The following is a 16,008-nucleotide window of genomic DNA, read 5'->3' as shown; positions in this document are numbered from 1 at the left end:
GGATTGCGGAGATTATTTTATTCGATTTTCCAGGTTGAGGTGACCAATCTTTTAGTTCGAATTACAGAAAAATTTGATTAGTAGAGGTTCGAATTAGAGAGAGTCCACTGTATTGTAAATTGACGTTTTTTCAAAATTCAAAATTCGGACGAGAAAGGCGATCTGAGTAATTTATTTATTTGGATATTTCGTTTTGGGTGAGGGTTTATTATATTATCTTACAGCCTGATATGATGACCATCTTTTGAACAATCAGATCCTGAGATAAAAGTTAAGGCACTTAGGAACCACTTGCGATTTTAAAATTTCGTGAGAAATTCCCCTTTTTTCCCAAATACTGTGCCCCATTGTAGGCTGTTAGGTCTATGGAAATTAAAGAAAATAGTTTGAACCCTTTCTAAGTTCCAATGCTCTTGCCGACGTGGATTTCAAATTGTTGCTTGGATATTTATTTATCGTGTGCTATGTATTGTTTTTAACCGGTTTGCTTTTTGACGCGGTGTGCACGAGTTTTCACCCAATGTATTTGGTTCTTTTCGCACAATGACAGGCTTACATATAGCGAGCACCTCACTAAAAATCGGGATTTTTTATCTCAAAACATTCGAAAAAGTCGCAAAGTGGAATAGACGTTAATTGCGTAAAAAAAGGGGGTGACGTCTAGTATAGGCTAGCTTACATAGCACAGAGTTGCCCGTCGTCAAGAAAATTCATTGTGACGTTAGTTACATATTTGGGTCAACGCAAGACCTCACAAGCTCGATCGTTACTTGACCTTGGGCAATATTTCTCAGTACAGCCCTCACTAACCGGTCATTATAGTATTGTATTAGAGTAGCATTGCTGATATATTGCAACATGTGACTTTTTCTTGTGGTTGGTTGTTGTTTATTTTTGTTTATGCTAGCTAATTCATCACTGAGGCAACTTTAGTAATCTAAGCTCATTAAAATGCCAATTAATTTGTAATGAATATTGTTTCAAATATTTCATTAACGAGAGATCTTTATTGGATCTTACCCCAATTAGTCTCTTGCGAACTTAAAGCTCTGTTAAAAGAACATCCAAAGCCTTAGAATGTTCTTAATCTTGAATATTAAGCCTTAAAATGTTCTTGAAATGTTCTTATTTTTTCAGCGTTTTTGTGCGTATTTTTGCGTCAATTTACTAACAACATATTGGGTGTTTTAGAGTCGGGAAGTCTTAAAATGTTCTTAAATTGATCTTAATATTTTGACCATCGAAGCCTTATATTCTTAGATAGTTTATCCTTATAAAAAACGTCTGCCTGGGAGGGCACTTGTATTAATTTCCTTTACTAGATTTTATTGCTCATGTCTACAAACGTCTAAGATGGATATCTAGCAGGGGCGTAGTCTTAGGTTCCAAACACCCCCCGCTTGTTAATTTTTCGAAAATTTTCCAACCCCCCGGACCTTATTAGGACTTCCCCGTTTATTAATCTCTAAGAATATTTTCAGCTGTCAAAGAGAAGGCCACTTATTTTGCTCTAAATAGCGTGATTTTAGCCTATTTTTACCTTATTTTTGGGTTTCAGAAGTACAATTTCTAACCCCCCGGCAATTAGGCCCCCCCGTTTATTTGGAACCTAAGAGTACTCTGACTGCCAAGAATCATATAGAAGGGGTAGAGACGCGCTTTAATTGAAATTACTAACTAATTCGTTTGCAACTGACGCTTTTTGGATTACAAAGCTGTAAGAAGACGTCCCCTATAGCTGTGGGCTATTGGCTCCTTCAAAAAAGTCTGCATGACTAACGAGATAGAAGGTTTTATCTTTCGAGCTACTTTTAGGCGAGTGTCAAGCAGACATTGTTTTCTCACGTTTGTACATAACGGCGTTGACAATATGATTTTTTATGTAATACGGAAAGTGTCCCTCTTATCACTTCGTTATCTACGGAAAATTTTAAAATGCGTGATCGACGAAGTCAAGACATTTTCTTTCTTGTGTTATTAAATTGTTTTTTCGAAAGCATTTCATGAGCCAAAAAAAATTGTATCATGTTGAAGAACTTATCTACACACTTTTAACTACGTCGGTCTAACCATCATGTGGTTGCTATGAAAGGATCTTAAACAAACCAAAAGCTAGACGATACTATTGTCCTCTAGGAGGGGGATAGTAAACACAGGGAAAAGCGCAAACGCTTACATCCTTAATGGGTGGTAGACGGATAAAAATAGGTTCAGCATTGTCTTCTTTGATTATTATTTTTCGGCATTTTAAGCCTGAATAATCTCATAAAATTATTCTCATGAAAAAGAGCGTAATATCGAGTGCTTCGCGTCTCTCATGACTAGACATCGCTCAGGTAAAGCAATGTATCAGACCCGGGGGGAGGCACTCAGGCAAAATTAAGTACGGGGGCGTCCCGCTGATTTTCAGACTCTATATCTGACAGGGCCCCAAATTTACTAATTTTCAAGATTGGACCACGTCCCCGTCGGTCGCCAAGGTCATTCCCCTCCCTGGGTTTCAGATTTATGGGTTTGTAAAAAAGCCCTACATTATTTCTTAAAAAGTTTTCAGATTTGAATCGATGTTGATCTTTCGAATTTGAATTAATAAAAGACTATAACGTTTAAAATCGAGATATGAATTTCCGATTAAATTTTTTTTATCATTCATCAACATTTCTTACGTAGGTCAATTAAAAATATATATCAATATGCAATGCAATGGAAGTTCTTTTTTATCCCAATACCGAAAATGTTCAGAATCTGTATTCAAAAATTTGTTAACTCTGCATCCTTATCAGTCACTATCCACGCTAGAAATAGACCTTTTAATGACGTCCATAGGCCGTTCTGTGTCCACGGGTAACCTCGTATCCTTATAATCGGTTTACGACTACGTCAATTTGACGAAACGAAACAATTAAAATAATTTTACAGTATCTCGTATATAGAATATAAAGGGGAGGTAAAATTTTGCTTACTCAGACAATTGGATTACTTCTGGGATAATGTGTTACTTATAGAATGAAATGGGCAAAACGAAGAAGTCACTTTGACCAGTTTTTACACCCCTTCTCATAGATCCGGTGGGATTTCATCAGCCGGTGGGGGTGTAAAAGATAACGAACCAAAAATCGATAGGGATTGATATTCCTATGTTTTTTCATGGCTAGGGATTTGAATTCCATTGTTTTCAAGCCAGAAAATTCGGTGGAGATGGGAAAAATAGCCCATTATTTCGCAGTGAGGGTTTGCTTATCTGAATATTTTCAGCGGTAACAAAAATTAAATAACGGTATAATTCTTTTAGTATAATTTTCCACTGGCGACGATATTTTGGCCAATTTTTCCAGTGGGAAGGGTGAGGAGGTGTGTTTTTCATATGTCTAAGAACACCATTTATAAAAGGCTTCCCCAGGGCTGGTGTGTAACGGCTGTCTTTTGAAATAATGGTATTAATTCACATGAGAAGTTATGAAGACCCAATAAATGCCTCTCCGTTTGGTTAAGTCTGTAATTTTCTTAATTTGTTTATCAAAAACCTATAGACAGATATCAGGTCGATAATGAAATTTCATTTGAACTTAATTCAACATTAATGACTCTTAATTTCTTGGGCAGTACACAACCAATTAGCCTTCGTTCTTATCTATAATCAGTTTTTCTCTGACGTAAGAAGGAAATTTCTGCAAGGGAAGGTACATTACTTAGAAGTTTCGCCATACCTTTTTCTCCTCATTTGGAATTTTGGTCTTGACTTGAAAAGTAAAAAAGAAAAATCAGCTTGGACATCAAGATTCAAATATAAATTTGATTTGATTGGTCAAAAATGACTGGATAGAACCAGTATTATAATAGTATAAAATTGACTCAGGTTTTGTACAATTTCAGTTCACAGTGACGACTTGCTTTTGTGCAACTATTGCGCTTGGTTTTTGAGTTGACAAAAATGCTGGTTGTCAAATTTATTTAATAAAGTATTTTTTTAAGTATTATGATTTTGATGGGTATCATAAATCTGACATAGAGAAGTTTGTTTGGACAGAAGTTTGACAGGAATTTATATCATTGAAAATATTTACTTGGAAAGTTAGGGTGCGTTTACATGACATTGATCCAGGAAGTATCTTGGTCTTTAAATTATACGGTAAGAAAGAATACGAGAGAGATAGAGAGAGTCCTTCCGATGAAGGGAGCAGGTCCTATCAAGGATATAGCACTCACTATCGTTTGATAGAGAAATCACTCCGCCAACTCATGCTTGCGACACACAGAGCTGCGAATGTAAAGTAACTTTACTTGAACGAATCGGGTGGATATACCTTCCCACACTCTTGTATAAGAGTAATGCATGTGTTGACCCGGGCGAAGGCGTTCACTGGCCAAGTGAATCACAGCACAAAGTGGGAATCGAACCCAGACCTCCTGTACCGAAATAAGACTTTTACACTACTGCGCCTATAAAAAATTAATCTAGCGAACAAATCATTGTTAAATTTAATAATTTTCGATGATTTCCTGGGTAAATTTACTTAATTTCAAGCAATATAATTGGACACACATTATCAATGAGCGGATACATTTCAAAATGGGTAACGGAAGGGGTTGTTTTATCATACAGTTTTTTTCTAATTTTGAACGGATTTTATATTCGAGGAAAATAGTAGCACTGTTAACCAGAGTGGCTCCCACTGACTTTTTTTATGTATTAGTAATCATATCATGGCAAGAGAATCTTTTAATATGGCTTATTTGAATGGGACGAAGTAGGAGAAAAACCTTGGTAAATTAAATGTTCTGGTCAAATGGAAAGAAAGGTGGCAATGATATAACTGCAACACGCACGGGGGGGGGGCACAAATTTGTTCGAGATCTATGGAAATTTTGAGTTATGAAGACTGTTTTATAAGGTATTGGTACTTATGAAGGGGACAGCTTGCTCGAGTTTAGGAGATATTCAAGTTGTAGACGTTCGAGTTCTACAGAAACTCCATTGCTCAATATAAAAAGTTTTATTTTAAACTAAAAAATCAACATTTTTTTTTTTGGCAAATAGACACGAGTGAGTACCTTCATGGTAAAAAGGTTGGTACAGTTGTCTACAACTATAGAGAGCTTCAGCTTCAGCAATTACTCTGACTTTGTTCTCAGTGGCCAATTTCTTTTTAACTTTCGTTAAGATAACTTATGATACGATACGATCTTAGGAATTTTCTTTTAAAGTTCACGGTAGTTTTTTTTCAATTTTTCTGGATATTTTGTGTTTTTTGGTAAGGTTTACCCACTCTATGGTAGACACAAGACCTTTTTCTGGATTTTTTAACATACTTAGAAAAATAGCTAGGGCTCACTCCGCTTTTCGCGACAATAACTAAAAAGGTAATAACAAGTTAAGCTGTTTTGTTGATACGACGTTTGATTTACCGATGAAATAGTTTTTAATCAGGTTAAAATACTTTAAAATTAATAATCTTAATGTTTTTCCTGTAGATCCAACCCCCGGTTTTTGTTTGAAATCGATGTATCTTATACTGAATTTTCACATTAAATCAGGGGGTTCTATGTACGAATTATCATTTCTCGTTTAAATTCTTTTCACACGGTCTTATGCAAAAATACTTGAGTGTAAAAAAGAGCGGCAAAAATTTTAATGGGTTTTTGAGGACGCCATGTGAGGGCATGGAAATTAGATGGTTTCTATTCTTATGCACGTGAGGATTGAAAGATAGTGTTAGCGCTCTCTAACTCAATTTTTAAGGCGAATTAACTTTTTATCGATTAAGTGAGCGTACCGAATAGTAGTGCTTCATTTCTGATAGTTTCTCTTTGACGGTAACTATCAATATTTTTGAATAATTGAGACTATCGAATAGTAGCACGTTGAATTAGAACTGTTTTTTTTTCATCTAGAAACCGTACGGTTCAAATAGAAGAGAGGGTAGGTCTGACGAACTTAGCATAAAAAAGGTTTTCTTTAGATCTGGTTGAAAATTTCTGTTACTAAAACAGCCGTGATACTCATGGTGAATTATCATATACAGAAGCACCCGAAAAACCGGGTGTTTGCCAACAATTTTGAATTTAAACAATAAAACAAGTGGCAAACACCCGGACAATTTTGGGTGCTTCCGTATAAAACATTACGTAACAGTGCCGTAGCAACTGGGGTGGGGGGCAAGGGGGGCTATGCCCCCCCAATAATTTCTTCAAAAATGGTTATTTTGCAAGATGCAAAGTTTTTCTTGTTTTTTCTTGAAAGCATTTTGTTTTGAGTGCATTTTCAAACAATCTAGAGCTTAAATTTTGAAAATTTCCCCCTCGGGCCAAACCATGGTTGGCCCTCGCGGTGTCACTAAACTTCAGCCCCCCCCCCAATAAGAAAATGCTTCCTACGGCACTGCGTAATGAATATCATGAATCTTAGTGCAAACGCGCCTGCGTGTTTTGCTATCAGGAATAGTTTATGTATCTTCTTTAAGATAATACAGGAAGTTCTTACTTTCCATATGCCGCAGTTCCTCACATGGGGCATTTTCTGCGAATAAGGTACTTATTGTTGAAATTTGATTCGTAAGCAAATTATTTAAATCTCAATTTTTTAGAATTTTATATCTAGACAAGTTCACGCGCGAAGGTCAGACGAAAGTAAAGATAGACGCCTCATTGAATTTCCAAACAAATAAAATATATAGAAATATGATTGTATTTGAAAACATTTTGACCTTACCTTTGAAGGAAAGCCAATTTGCAGAGGCTCGTGACCAAAGACTTTAGTACATGTGGACAAAAAATATTTGTCATTTCGTTTATAACTTTAATCTTTAAAAGTGGGGTAATCTCATTTCTTTTCCTAAAATACTAATTTCGAAATTTTTTCTTGTCATGCAACTGGAAATTTTTAATCGAATTTTCTTATCGAAACTTTTTACTAGACTACGTGGGAGTTTTTTTCAAAATCTTTCTTAGATTAAAATTTTGATAGCAAATCTTAAGCCCAATGAAAAGAATATTTCACTTTGACATTTGACCACTCCCCTTGAAGGGTTTTTTTCAGAGTGTGTGCGTGTTTTCTATTTGTGTTATACCTGGGGGATTGAATGCTGAATTGGAGCACCAACATGGTCGGGTAGCTCATTTGGTAGAGTCTTACAATATGTATAAGACTTGTAAATTTAATCCCAGTCACTGTCAACCCACTCACGAATGAGTAGCTTAAATTGGGTAATCTGATCTGGATATAATAAGTTATTGGGAGATAAACTAAAACTGGTAGAACCCAGTGCAGAATGGCTAAGAAGGTAATGACACCACAAGTGGGCTAAAGGGTGGTGTGCTGAAATAATAGAAACTTAAATACTGAAATCGAACTATAGTAACTTATCTTCATATATTGTTCTTTAGGAAGGTAATTCAATTTCTAGGCAATAAAGTACCAATCAGAGATATCTAAACAAAGTTCAAAAGTATCAATATCGTCAAAGTCATTTTAAATTTGAGCATACCAATATGAATCTCAATCATCTTTATATCCTCCTCATCAATTTGATGACATTGCATCTTGCATCGACCGTTTTCGTATCTACTTTTCGATCGAAGCCCGACGCTTGCCGATCAATGGTTTGCCCGATCGGGCATAAATGCGTAAGCTCGGGAGAAGTTGCCGATTGCGTTTGCGATCATCAATGTTCCCAAACAAAAGACACTGGTCCAGTTTGTGCTGATGGAAAAACGTATAAGAATTTGTGTCAATTGAATATGAAAGTTTGTCAAGAACAAAGAAATATATTGGTTCAACATTATGGGAAATGTAGTAAGTAAATTTCTCAAACTCGAATACAGTCCCTTTACCACGGGGGTACTAGGGTTGTGAGCTGACGGGGAGGGGGGTCTTTTGATCATCGGACCCTTACCGGAACTAAAAAGGAGAAAACAAAGGAAAATTTTGTGAATTTTACGACGAGTTTTACGACCCTTACCGGGACAAATTTGACCAAATTTCGATCTTTCTTGGGGTAAAAAGTTGAAATTTTCCTATTTCTCCTACCCTTAGTGGGACTGAAATTTGATTTTCTGATTTTTCCGACCCTTAGCGGAACTTCAATCCAAAAAATGTACCCTTAAGGGCGGCACATACCGTACCCTCCATTTGCCTTAGTACCTTCGGGCCCTTTACTCACTTTTCGGATAGCTTACGAAAGATTGTATCACGTCTATCAGTAAAATCAAAAAGTGATGCAAGTGACTCTTGGTACGAGATTGTAAATTCTAACTTAGCCTGCACCAAATTTTCCTTTACAGAAACGAAAGACACAGTTCAGGCTGTTAAGATATCTGAATGCTTCAAAAATTTTGGATGTTCTCATAAAAAACGTGTACCTTTGAGACGTATCTAATCCCAGGGAAGACATTGCATAGATACCTGAAAAATAAAAATTATGGTATTTCTTCTTCTTCTTGGAATGAAAAACTAACTTCGACTTTTCAATTATAACAGGACAATGCGCAGACGCCGAGCGTGAATCAAAAAATGGCTTGTGTAAAATGTGGCAGAAGATGAGATTGTGTGAAATCAGACCAAAAATTATGAGCATTTACTGCAAGAAGACTTGTGGATATTGTAGTAAGTTATTATTATGTTGTTGACGGCAAGAGGTTCTAGATCCATTTGTGTTCTAAAATTCTTGCTCCGAGGTACATTTTGTACTAGAATTGATACAGCAACTTTGAAAAATCCCAACAAAATCAAAGCTACTACAAGCTTGTTAGGCCTGTAGATTTATAAAAGACATGGTTATCGAACTTCTAATCACAACATTGTCCGACGGGACGAGGTCTAGTTAGGATCTGAACTCTTGAGTCAATGTCATAGAAACTCAAACACAGACTCATATTCATTCATATTATGATTTGATTTTAAGCTTAAAATTTCAAGATGAAATTTTTTCTCTTCCCTCCTCTTAGCAACAAAGTTGTGGTTCCTAAAAGTTAGAAAAAAACATGATTCGAAATGTAACAATTCCCACCGTAATATTTGGCGCAAAAGGGGAATTCTCTCAAAATTTGAAAACCGCAAGTGCTTTAAAGTACGGTTGAGTTTTAGCTCTGAGTTTTTAACATGAGATTTAATTTAGAAATTAGGATCTCAGGATCTAAAAGCTCAAAAATGTTCCAATAAGGCTGAGAATATAGCCTTGAAGCCAAAAACCGAATGAAACAAAGTGGAAGTACTAAAATCGAAATTCTCGTCCGAGCTTTAAATTCTGACAAATATTAAAACACTCAAAAATGTCAATACATGTCAGTGTTGATTGAATGCATGCTGAGTATTTAGGCTGACATGAACAAATATTGGAATTTCGTTTCTTCTTCTCTCGTGTAGAATTGGATGCACCAGCACGTCACAGATGCGGACGACAAGTTCTTTCTTCATTTGGATGCAGTAAAAGTAAGAACATTTATTCTCAAGAAGTAACAAACCATATAAGAATATGAGACTTAGCAAAATATTAAGAACAAGTTAGTAAAATATTTAGGATTTTTAGATTCTAAAACCCCAATTTCTTAGGAAATTGGTCAAAAATACTCAGAAAAAGGTGAGAACCCGGGGGGGGGGGGGGGGCAGCTGGGCAAAAGGACCGACGGGTATGTGCGGGTCCTAAGGGTACCTTTTCCAATATGTTTAAAATGCACTGTAAGGGTCGGAAAAACTAGAGATGCACTGTAAGGGTAGAAATTTCAGAAAATTCTTGAAAAATCTAGATATTTTGACCAAAAATGCTAGAATTTTGACCATTTTTTGCACGAAAGGGATCAAAAATTTGGGGGAAAATGCACTCTAAGGGTATGATTTTCACTGATTTTTGCTGCACTGTAAGGGTGCAATTTTAAAAGCCAGTTTTTGGCCCGCACATACCGTCAGTCCGCAAACCCAGTGCCCCCCCCGGGGGTGAGAATAAGAACATTTCCATAACATTTTCAGGCTGAAAACTCAAAAAGGATGTCCTTTTAAAAAAACGTGTATGTATTTTAATATCCAATTTTTGTTCCACATTTTTAGAATGTCACGACCTTCGTTTCTGTAAACATTTCGCAAATTCATGTGGTGATGTTTTGAATCAAGGAATTATGAAATTACATTGTCCTCAAAGGTGTGGATATTGTGGTAAGTTGCGTTTGAACGTAGTTTGAACCCTTCTTTTACGTCCGATTTTACTCCCCGGACTAAGGATCGAAAGACCTTTTTAAGATTCTACATTCTAGACTAAGGGTCCAAAAACCTTTCTAATATTCCACTCTCCGGGCGAAGGCTCCAAAGACCTTTGTAATATTCCACTTACCTGGCGATGGTTCCAATGATTTTCCGAAAAAGATTCCTATCCTGGACTTAGCTTCTGAGGACTTTTCTGGGGATAACAATATTTTAAAAGAGCCCTTCACGGGGGGGGGGGGGTTCAGGGGGTACCCGATTCCGCGATTCCGTCAATCTTTTGTCCAATGACCGTCACACCGTGAAAATAAAGACTGAATTTCAATCAATGAAAATTTCTCGGAAATTGAAAATTCCGGAATTTTGACTTTTTGGTGTCAATTCCAAAATTCCAGCCCATTTTCCGTCTCCGGCAGCGGACCTAAATTCCGCAAATCCGTCCAAACTTTTGACGTATTCCGCGATTCCATACGAAAAGAAAGAACATTTCCACCACTTCGTTAACCTTGATAACCCTCCCTTCAAATTTTTGTTTAGATAATCTAACCCAAGCAAACGAAAGCCCTTCACCAAATAAGCATATATAGTATAATGTCAGTAGTTGTCAAAGCAAATCTTTCAAAAAATGAGCAATAATGCTAAACCCCAGAACTGATCTGAAAATCTGAGTTAATAAAAAAAATTGTATTCTTTTCTTTTACAGTGACACAAATTCTTCCCACATTCAACGTACCCTACAAACAGTAAAGAAACTCTGACTAATGCTGAAGCTTGAAAAAAAAACACAAAAATTCAAAATGGTAAAAGGAGACCTGAAACAGATGGAAAAGCACATGGTTGTGCGTGATACTAATCACAATAGCAATAAAATTGTTGCCGGGGGTAACGGTGACGTTGCTGAAAGTCGTTTTTCCCGCCAATTGTTGGGAATCATCATTTATATTTTGAACAATTACCTGCAGAAAGGAGAAACAATGTAAATATTGAATTTAGAAAGGCGGTGAAAATGATGTTGGATATATGCAAACCTCTTAAACACCACAATGTCTATACTGCTGCGAATTAGAATATCAGACAATATCAAACATTTCTTCGGGACACCGTGTCTAGTTGAACTGAATATATACTAGCTGGCACATAACGTCACACACCCTTCTCACAGACCCGGTACCCAGTGGATCTGTGAGAGGGGGTGTATTGTCTAATGTTCACAACGTCCATAAAACGTTAGATGAACATTGAAACAACGTTGTGTGTTAGGTGGGCTCAAACTTTTGAATGTATGTTTAATATCATACATCAGTTTTTTAAAGGACTAGGATCTAGTTGTGTTCGTCAAAATAATATGTTTCAAAAACAACTTACCTCAATGAAGTAAATCATTTCTTAGGTTTTATTCGTTTGAAATATTTTCAGTTTTTTTCCGGACAAACTGCATAGCCCGCGAAGAAAAAATGTTTCATTGACACAACTAAAACCTAGACCTAGAAATGTGAAACGCATTCTCTACTTTCAAAATGTTAATTCTACTAGTTTTAGATATTTTTTACTTATTTAACGAAACCATTTTATATATCATATACATAAAGTCGTGTAAAACTAAAATTAAATTTTGTAAATATATTATGAAAATAAAACTCTCTTGAATATAGTTCTGATAATTGAAATTTTAATTTTTCCTTCCCAGGCCTTTTCCTTTGTCTTGGATACACGCAAAAGTAGTTTGTACACAGACTCGATTTCTTCGGCTAATTTTAAAATTCATTGTCGTAGAGGTACTACGAACGATATACGTGAGTGAGATCTCTGGTACAGACTACACGCTTTTTTTATGAGAATGGTGTAAATCCATTTCATCATGGATATTCTTAACTTTTTTGGGAAAATCATCCTAAAATATTCTTACAGCATTCTTACGTTAAGATCCTTATTGACAATTTATAATTTAAAATGGTCTAAAAATAGCATTCTTAGCTTGAGTAGCAAAATTCTATGATGTGATATTCTTAGCATATTCTTAATTGTTGGCCATTTTCATCATGGACATTCTTATAAAGTGTATTCTTATAAAAAATAGCATTAGTCAGGAGGAGACACTGAAGAGAATATGGGTGCGGAATAGCCTGGAAATATAAGCCAGTTTGATTGAGCCATTAGGATAAATCTAATGGTCATATACCTTATCGGCCCTTTTTTTCGCCGGCCCTTATTGGCGTTATTTTTAGGCTCGTGGCGTAATAAGAGCCGGTGTTAAAAGGGCCGGACCCATATTCATTCATATTATGATTTGATTTTAAGCTTTCAAATTTCAAGATGAAAAGTTTTCTCTTCCCTCGAAATGGAACAATGCCCACCGTAATATTTGGCGCAAAAAGGGAATTCTCTAAAAATCTGAAAACCGCAAGTGCTTTAAAGTACGGTCGAGTTTTAACTCTGAGTTTTTAACATGAGATTTAATTTAAACATTAGGATCTCAGGATTTAAAAGCTCAAAAATGTTCCAATAAGGCTGAGAATATAGCCTTGAAGCCACTTAAAGAAAAACCGAACGAAACAAAGTGGAAGTACTAAAATCGAAATTTTTGTCCGAGCTTTAAATTCTGACAAATATTAAAATTACTCGAAAGTGTCAATACATGTCAGTGTTGATTGAATGTATGCTGAGTATTTTGGCTGACATGAAGAAATAGTGGAATTTAATTTCTTCTCTCGTTTAGAATTGGATGCACCAGCACGTCACAGATGCGGACGACAAGTTCTTTCTTCATTTGGATGCAGTAAAAGTAAGAACATTTATTCTCAAGAAATGACCAAATGATATTTCTATTATATGGAACCCCTTTACACGTCTTTTATAAGAACAAACTATAGAAGAACATAAGGCTTTCGTTGCCAAATTATTAAGAGGTAAAAACATATTAAGGATTTGCGCACTCTAAAACCCGCCAATTTCTTAGGAAATTGCACAAAAATACTCAGAAAAAGGTGGAAATAAGAACATTTCCATAACATTTTCAGGCTGAAAACTCAAAAAGGATATCCTTATAAAAAACTGTAAATGTATTTTAACATCCAATTTTTGTTCCACATTTTTAGAATGTCATGACCTTCGTTTCTGTAAACATTTCGCAAATTCATGTGGTGATGTTTTGAATCAAGGAATTATGAAATTACATTGTCCTCAAAGGTGTGGATATTGTGGTAAGTTGCGTTTGAACGTATTTTGAACCTCTTCTTTTACGTCCGATTTTACTCCCCGGACTAAGGATCGAAAGACCTTTTTTAAGATTCTACATTCTAGACTAAGGGTCCAAAAACCTTTCTAATATTCCACTCTCCGGGCGAAGGCTCCAAAGACCTTTGTAATATTCCACTTACCTGGCGATGGTTCCAATGATTTTCCGAAAAAGATTCCTATCCCGGACTTAGCTTCTGAGGACTTTTCTGGGGATAACAATATTTCAAAAGAGCCCTTCACGGGGGGGTTCAGGGGGTACCCGATTCCGCGATTCCGTCAATCTTTTGTCCAATGACCGTCACACCGTGAAAATAAAGACTGAATTTCAATCAATGAAAATTTCTCTGAAATTAACCTAAATTGATTGCGGACCTAAATTCCACAAATCCGTCCAAACTTTTGACGTATTCCGCGATTCCATACGAAAAAAGAGCACATTTCCGCCAATCCGATAACCTCCGATAACTATCTCGTAAATTTAATTTCTGTTTAGTTGATCTAACCAAAGCAAACGAAAGCCCTTCACTAGTCTAGCAAGCTAGACGACTAATTTATACATAGTAGAAATAAAGCAAAAAGTAATGAATGGAACAATTTTAGTCGTCTAGAAACCTTTGTGCACTAACTCCAAACAAAAGAAAAATGTCAATATTGCAATTATAATTTTTTCCTGCTCAAAATAATTCTTGAGAAAAAAGAATATGTGTGGATTTGTGTATTGAAAGTTTTTCATTTGAGTAGATTTCGTTTTGAGAGTTTGTTGTTGCTTGATAAATTGTTTTCTCGCTACGCAAGTTTCTGCGTAGCTAGCCCCTGTATCTATAAGGCTGGAACACCGGATTCTTCCAGTCGTTTATACAAACTAAATCCCGTATTATTATTATTAGTATTACACGCGTTATAAACGACTCCAGTCTAGCCCTTCACCAAATAAGCATATATAGTATAATGTCAGGAATTGTCAAAGCAAATCTTTCAAAAAATGAGCTAGAATGCTAAACCCCAGAACTGATCTGAAAATCTAAGTTAATAAAAAAAATTGTATTCTTTTCTTTTACAGTGACACAAATTCTTCCCACATTCAACGTACCCTACAAACAGTAAAGAAAATCGGACTAATGCTGAAACTTCGATAATTCAAAATGGTGAAAGGAGACCTGAAACAGATGGAAAAGCACATGGTTGTGAGACTAATCACAATAGCAACAAAATTGTTGCCGGGGGTAACGGTGACGTTGCTGAAAGTCGGTTTCCCGCCAATTGTTGGGAATCATCATTAATATTTTGAACAATTACCTGCAGAAAGGAGAAAAACAATGTAAATACTGAATTTAATAAGACGGTGAAAATGATGTTGGATATATGCAAACCTCTTAAACACCACAATGTCTATACTGCTGCGAATTAGAATATCAGACAATATCAAACATTTCTTCGGGACACCGTGTCTAGTTGAACTGAATATATACTACATGTCCCTTCCCAGCTGGCACATAACGTTGTCACACACCCTTCTCACAGACCAGGTACCCAGTGGCTCTGTGAGAGGGGGTGTATTGTCTAATGTTCACAACGTCCATAAAACGTTAGATGAACATTGAAACAACGTTGTGTGGTAGGTGGGCTGAAACTTTTGGATGTATGTTTAATATCATACATCAGCTTTTTAAAGGACTAGGCTCTAGTTGTGTTCGTCAAAACAACATGTTTCAAAAACAACGAAGTAAATCATTTCCTAGGTTTTATTCGTTTAAAATATTTTCAGTTTTTTCCGGACAAACTGCATAGCCCGCGAAAAAAAAATGATTCATTGACACAACTAAAACCTAGACCTAGAAATCTGAAACGCATTCTCTACTTTCAAAACGTTATTCTACTAGTTTTAGATATTTTTTACTTATTTAACGAAACCATTTTATATATCATATACATAAAGTCGTGTAAGACTAAAATTAAATTTTGTAAATAGATTATGAAAATAAAACTCTCTTGAATATAGTTCTGATAATTGAAATTTTAATTTTTCCTTCCCAGGCCTTTTCCTTTGTCTTGGATACACGCAAAAGTAGTTTGTACACAGACCCGATTTCTTCGGCTAATTTTAAAATTCATTGTCGTAGAGGTACTACCAACGATATACGTGAGTGAGATCTCTGGTACAGACTACACGCTTTTTATATTTATAAGAATGGTGTAAATCCATTTCATCATGGATATTCTTAACTTTTTTGGGAAAATCATCCTAAAATATTCTTACAGCATTCTTACGTTAAGATCCTAATTGACAATTTATAATTTAAAATTGTCTAAAAATAGCATTCTTAGCTTGAGTAGCAAAATTCTATGATGTGATATTCTTAGCATATTCTTAATTGTTGGCCATTTTCATCATGGACATTCTTATAAAGTGTATTCTTATAAAAAAAAAGCATGTAGTCAGGAGGAGACACTGAAGAGAATATGGGTGCGGAATAGCCTGGAAATATAAGCCAGTTTGATTGAGCCATTAGGATAAATCTAATGGTCATACCTTATCGGCCCTTTTTTCGCCGGCCCTTATTGGCGTTATTTTTGGGCTCGTG

The 16,008-nt window shown here is 35.8% G+C and overlaps 1 protein-coding gene and 2 long non-coding RNA genes across 3 annotated transcripts in view; 2 read left to right on the top strand and 1 right to left on the bottom strand.

Moving 5' to 3' along the window:
* Positions 1 to 7,483: 7,483 nt before the first annotated feature.
* The window catches only part of LOC136806299 (uncharacterized), a 58,640-nt gene continuing 50,115 nt past the window's right edge, over positions 7,484 to 16,008 (bottom strand). The window contains exons 3-4 of the long non-coding RNA XR_010846550.1: positions 8,359 to 8,401; positions 7,484 to 7,699 (exon numbers count right to left, since the gene is read on the bottom strand). This is a non-coding gene — a long non-coding RNA (uncharacterized lncRNA). The remainder of the gene's footprint in view (positions 7,700 to 8,358; positions 8,402 to 16,008) is intronic.
* Positions 7,489 to 11,595, top strand: LOC136806297 (uncharacterized). Its single transcript, XM_067062853.1, has 5 exons — positions 7,489 to 7,792; positions 8,477 to 8,602; positions 9,362 to 9,427; positions 10,040 to 10,144; positions 10,893 to 11,595. Exons 1-5 carry the CDS (start codon positions 7,489 to 7,491, stop codon positions 10,934 to 10,936), a joined length of 645 nt encoding a protein of 214 aa, XP_066918954.1. The 3' UTR covers positions 10,937 to 11,595.
* Positions 12,906 to 15,367, top strand: LOC136806298 (uncharacterized). The gene is made up of 3 exons (XR_010846549.1): positions 12,906 to 12,971; positions 13,285 to 13,389; positions 14,487 to 15,367. It is a non-coding gene; the product is annotated as an uncharacterized lncRNA (long non-coding RNA).

This window comes from Clytia hemisphaerica, unplaced genomic scaffold, assembly GCF_902728285.1.
Source record: "Clytia hemisphaerica strain Z4C2 unplaced genomic scaffold, Clytia hemisphaerica genome assembly, whole genome shotgun sequence".
In the NCBI taxonomy this organism is placed as follows: Eukaryota; Metazoa; Cnidaria; class Hydrozoa; order Leptothecata; family Clytiidae; genus Clytia; species Clytia hemisphaerica.
The sequence above is the reverse complement of the archived record's forward strand: the minus strand, read 5'-3'. Positions and strand labels throughout refer to the sequence as shown.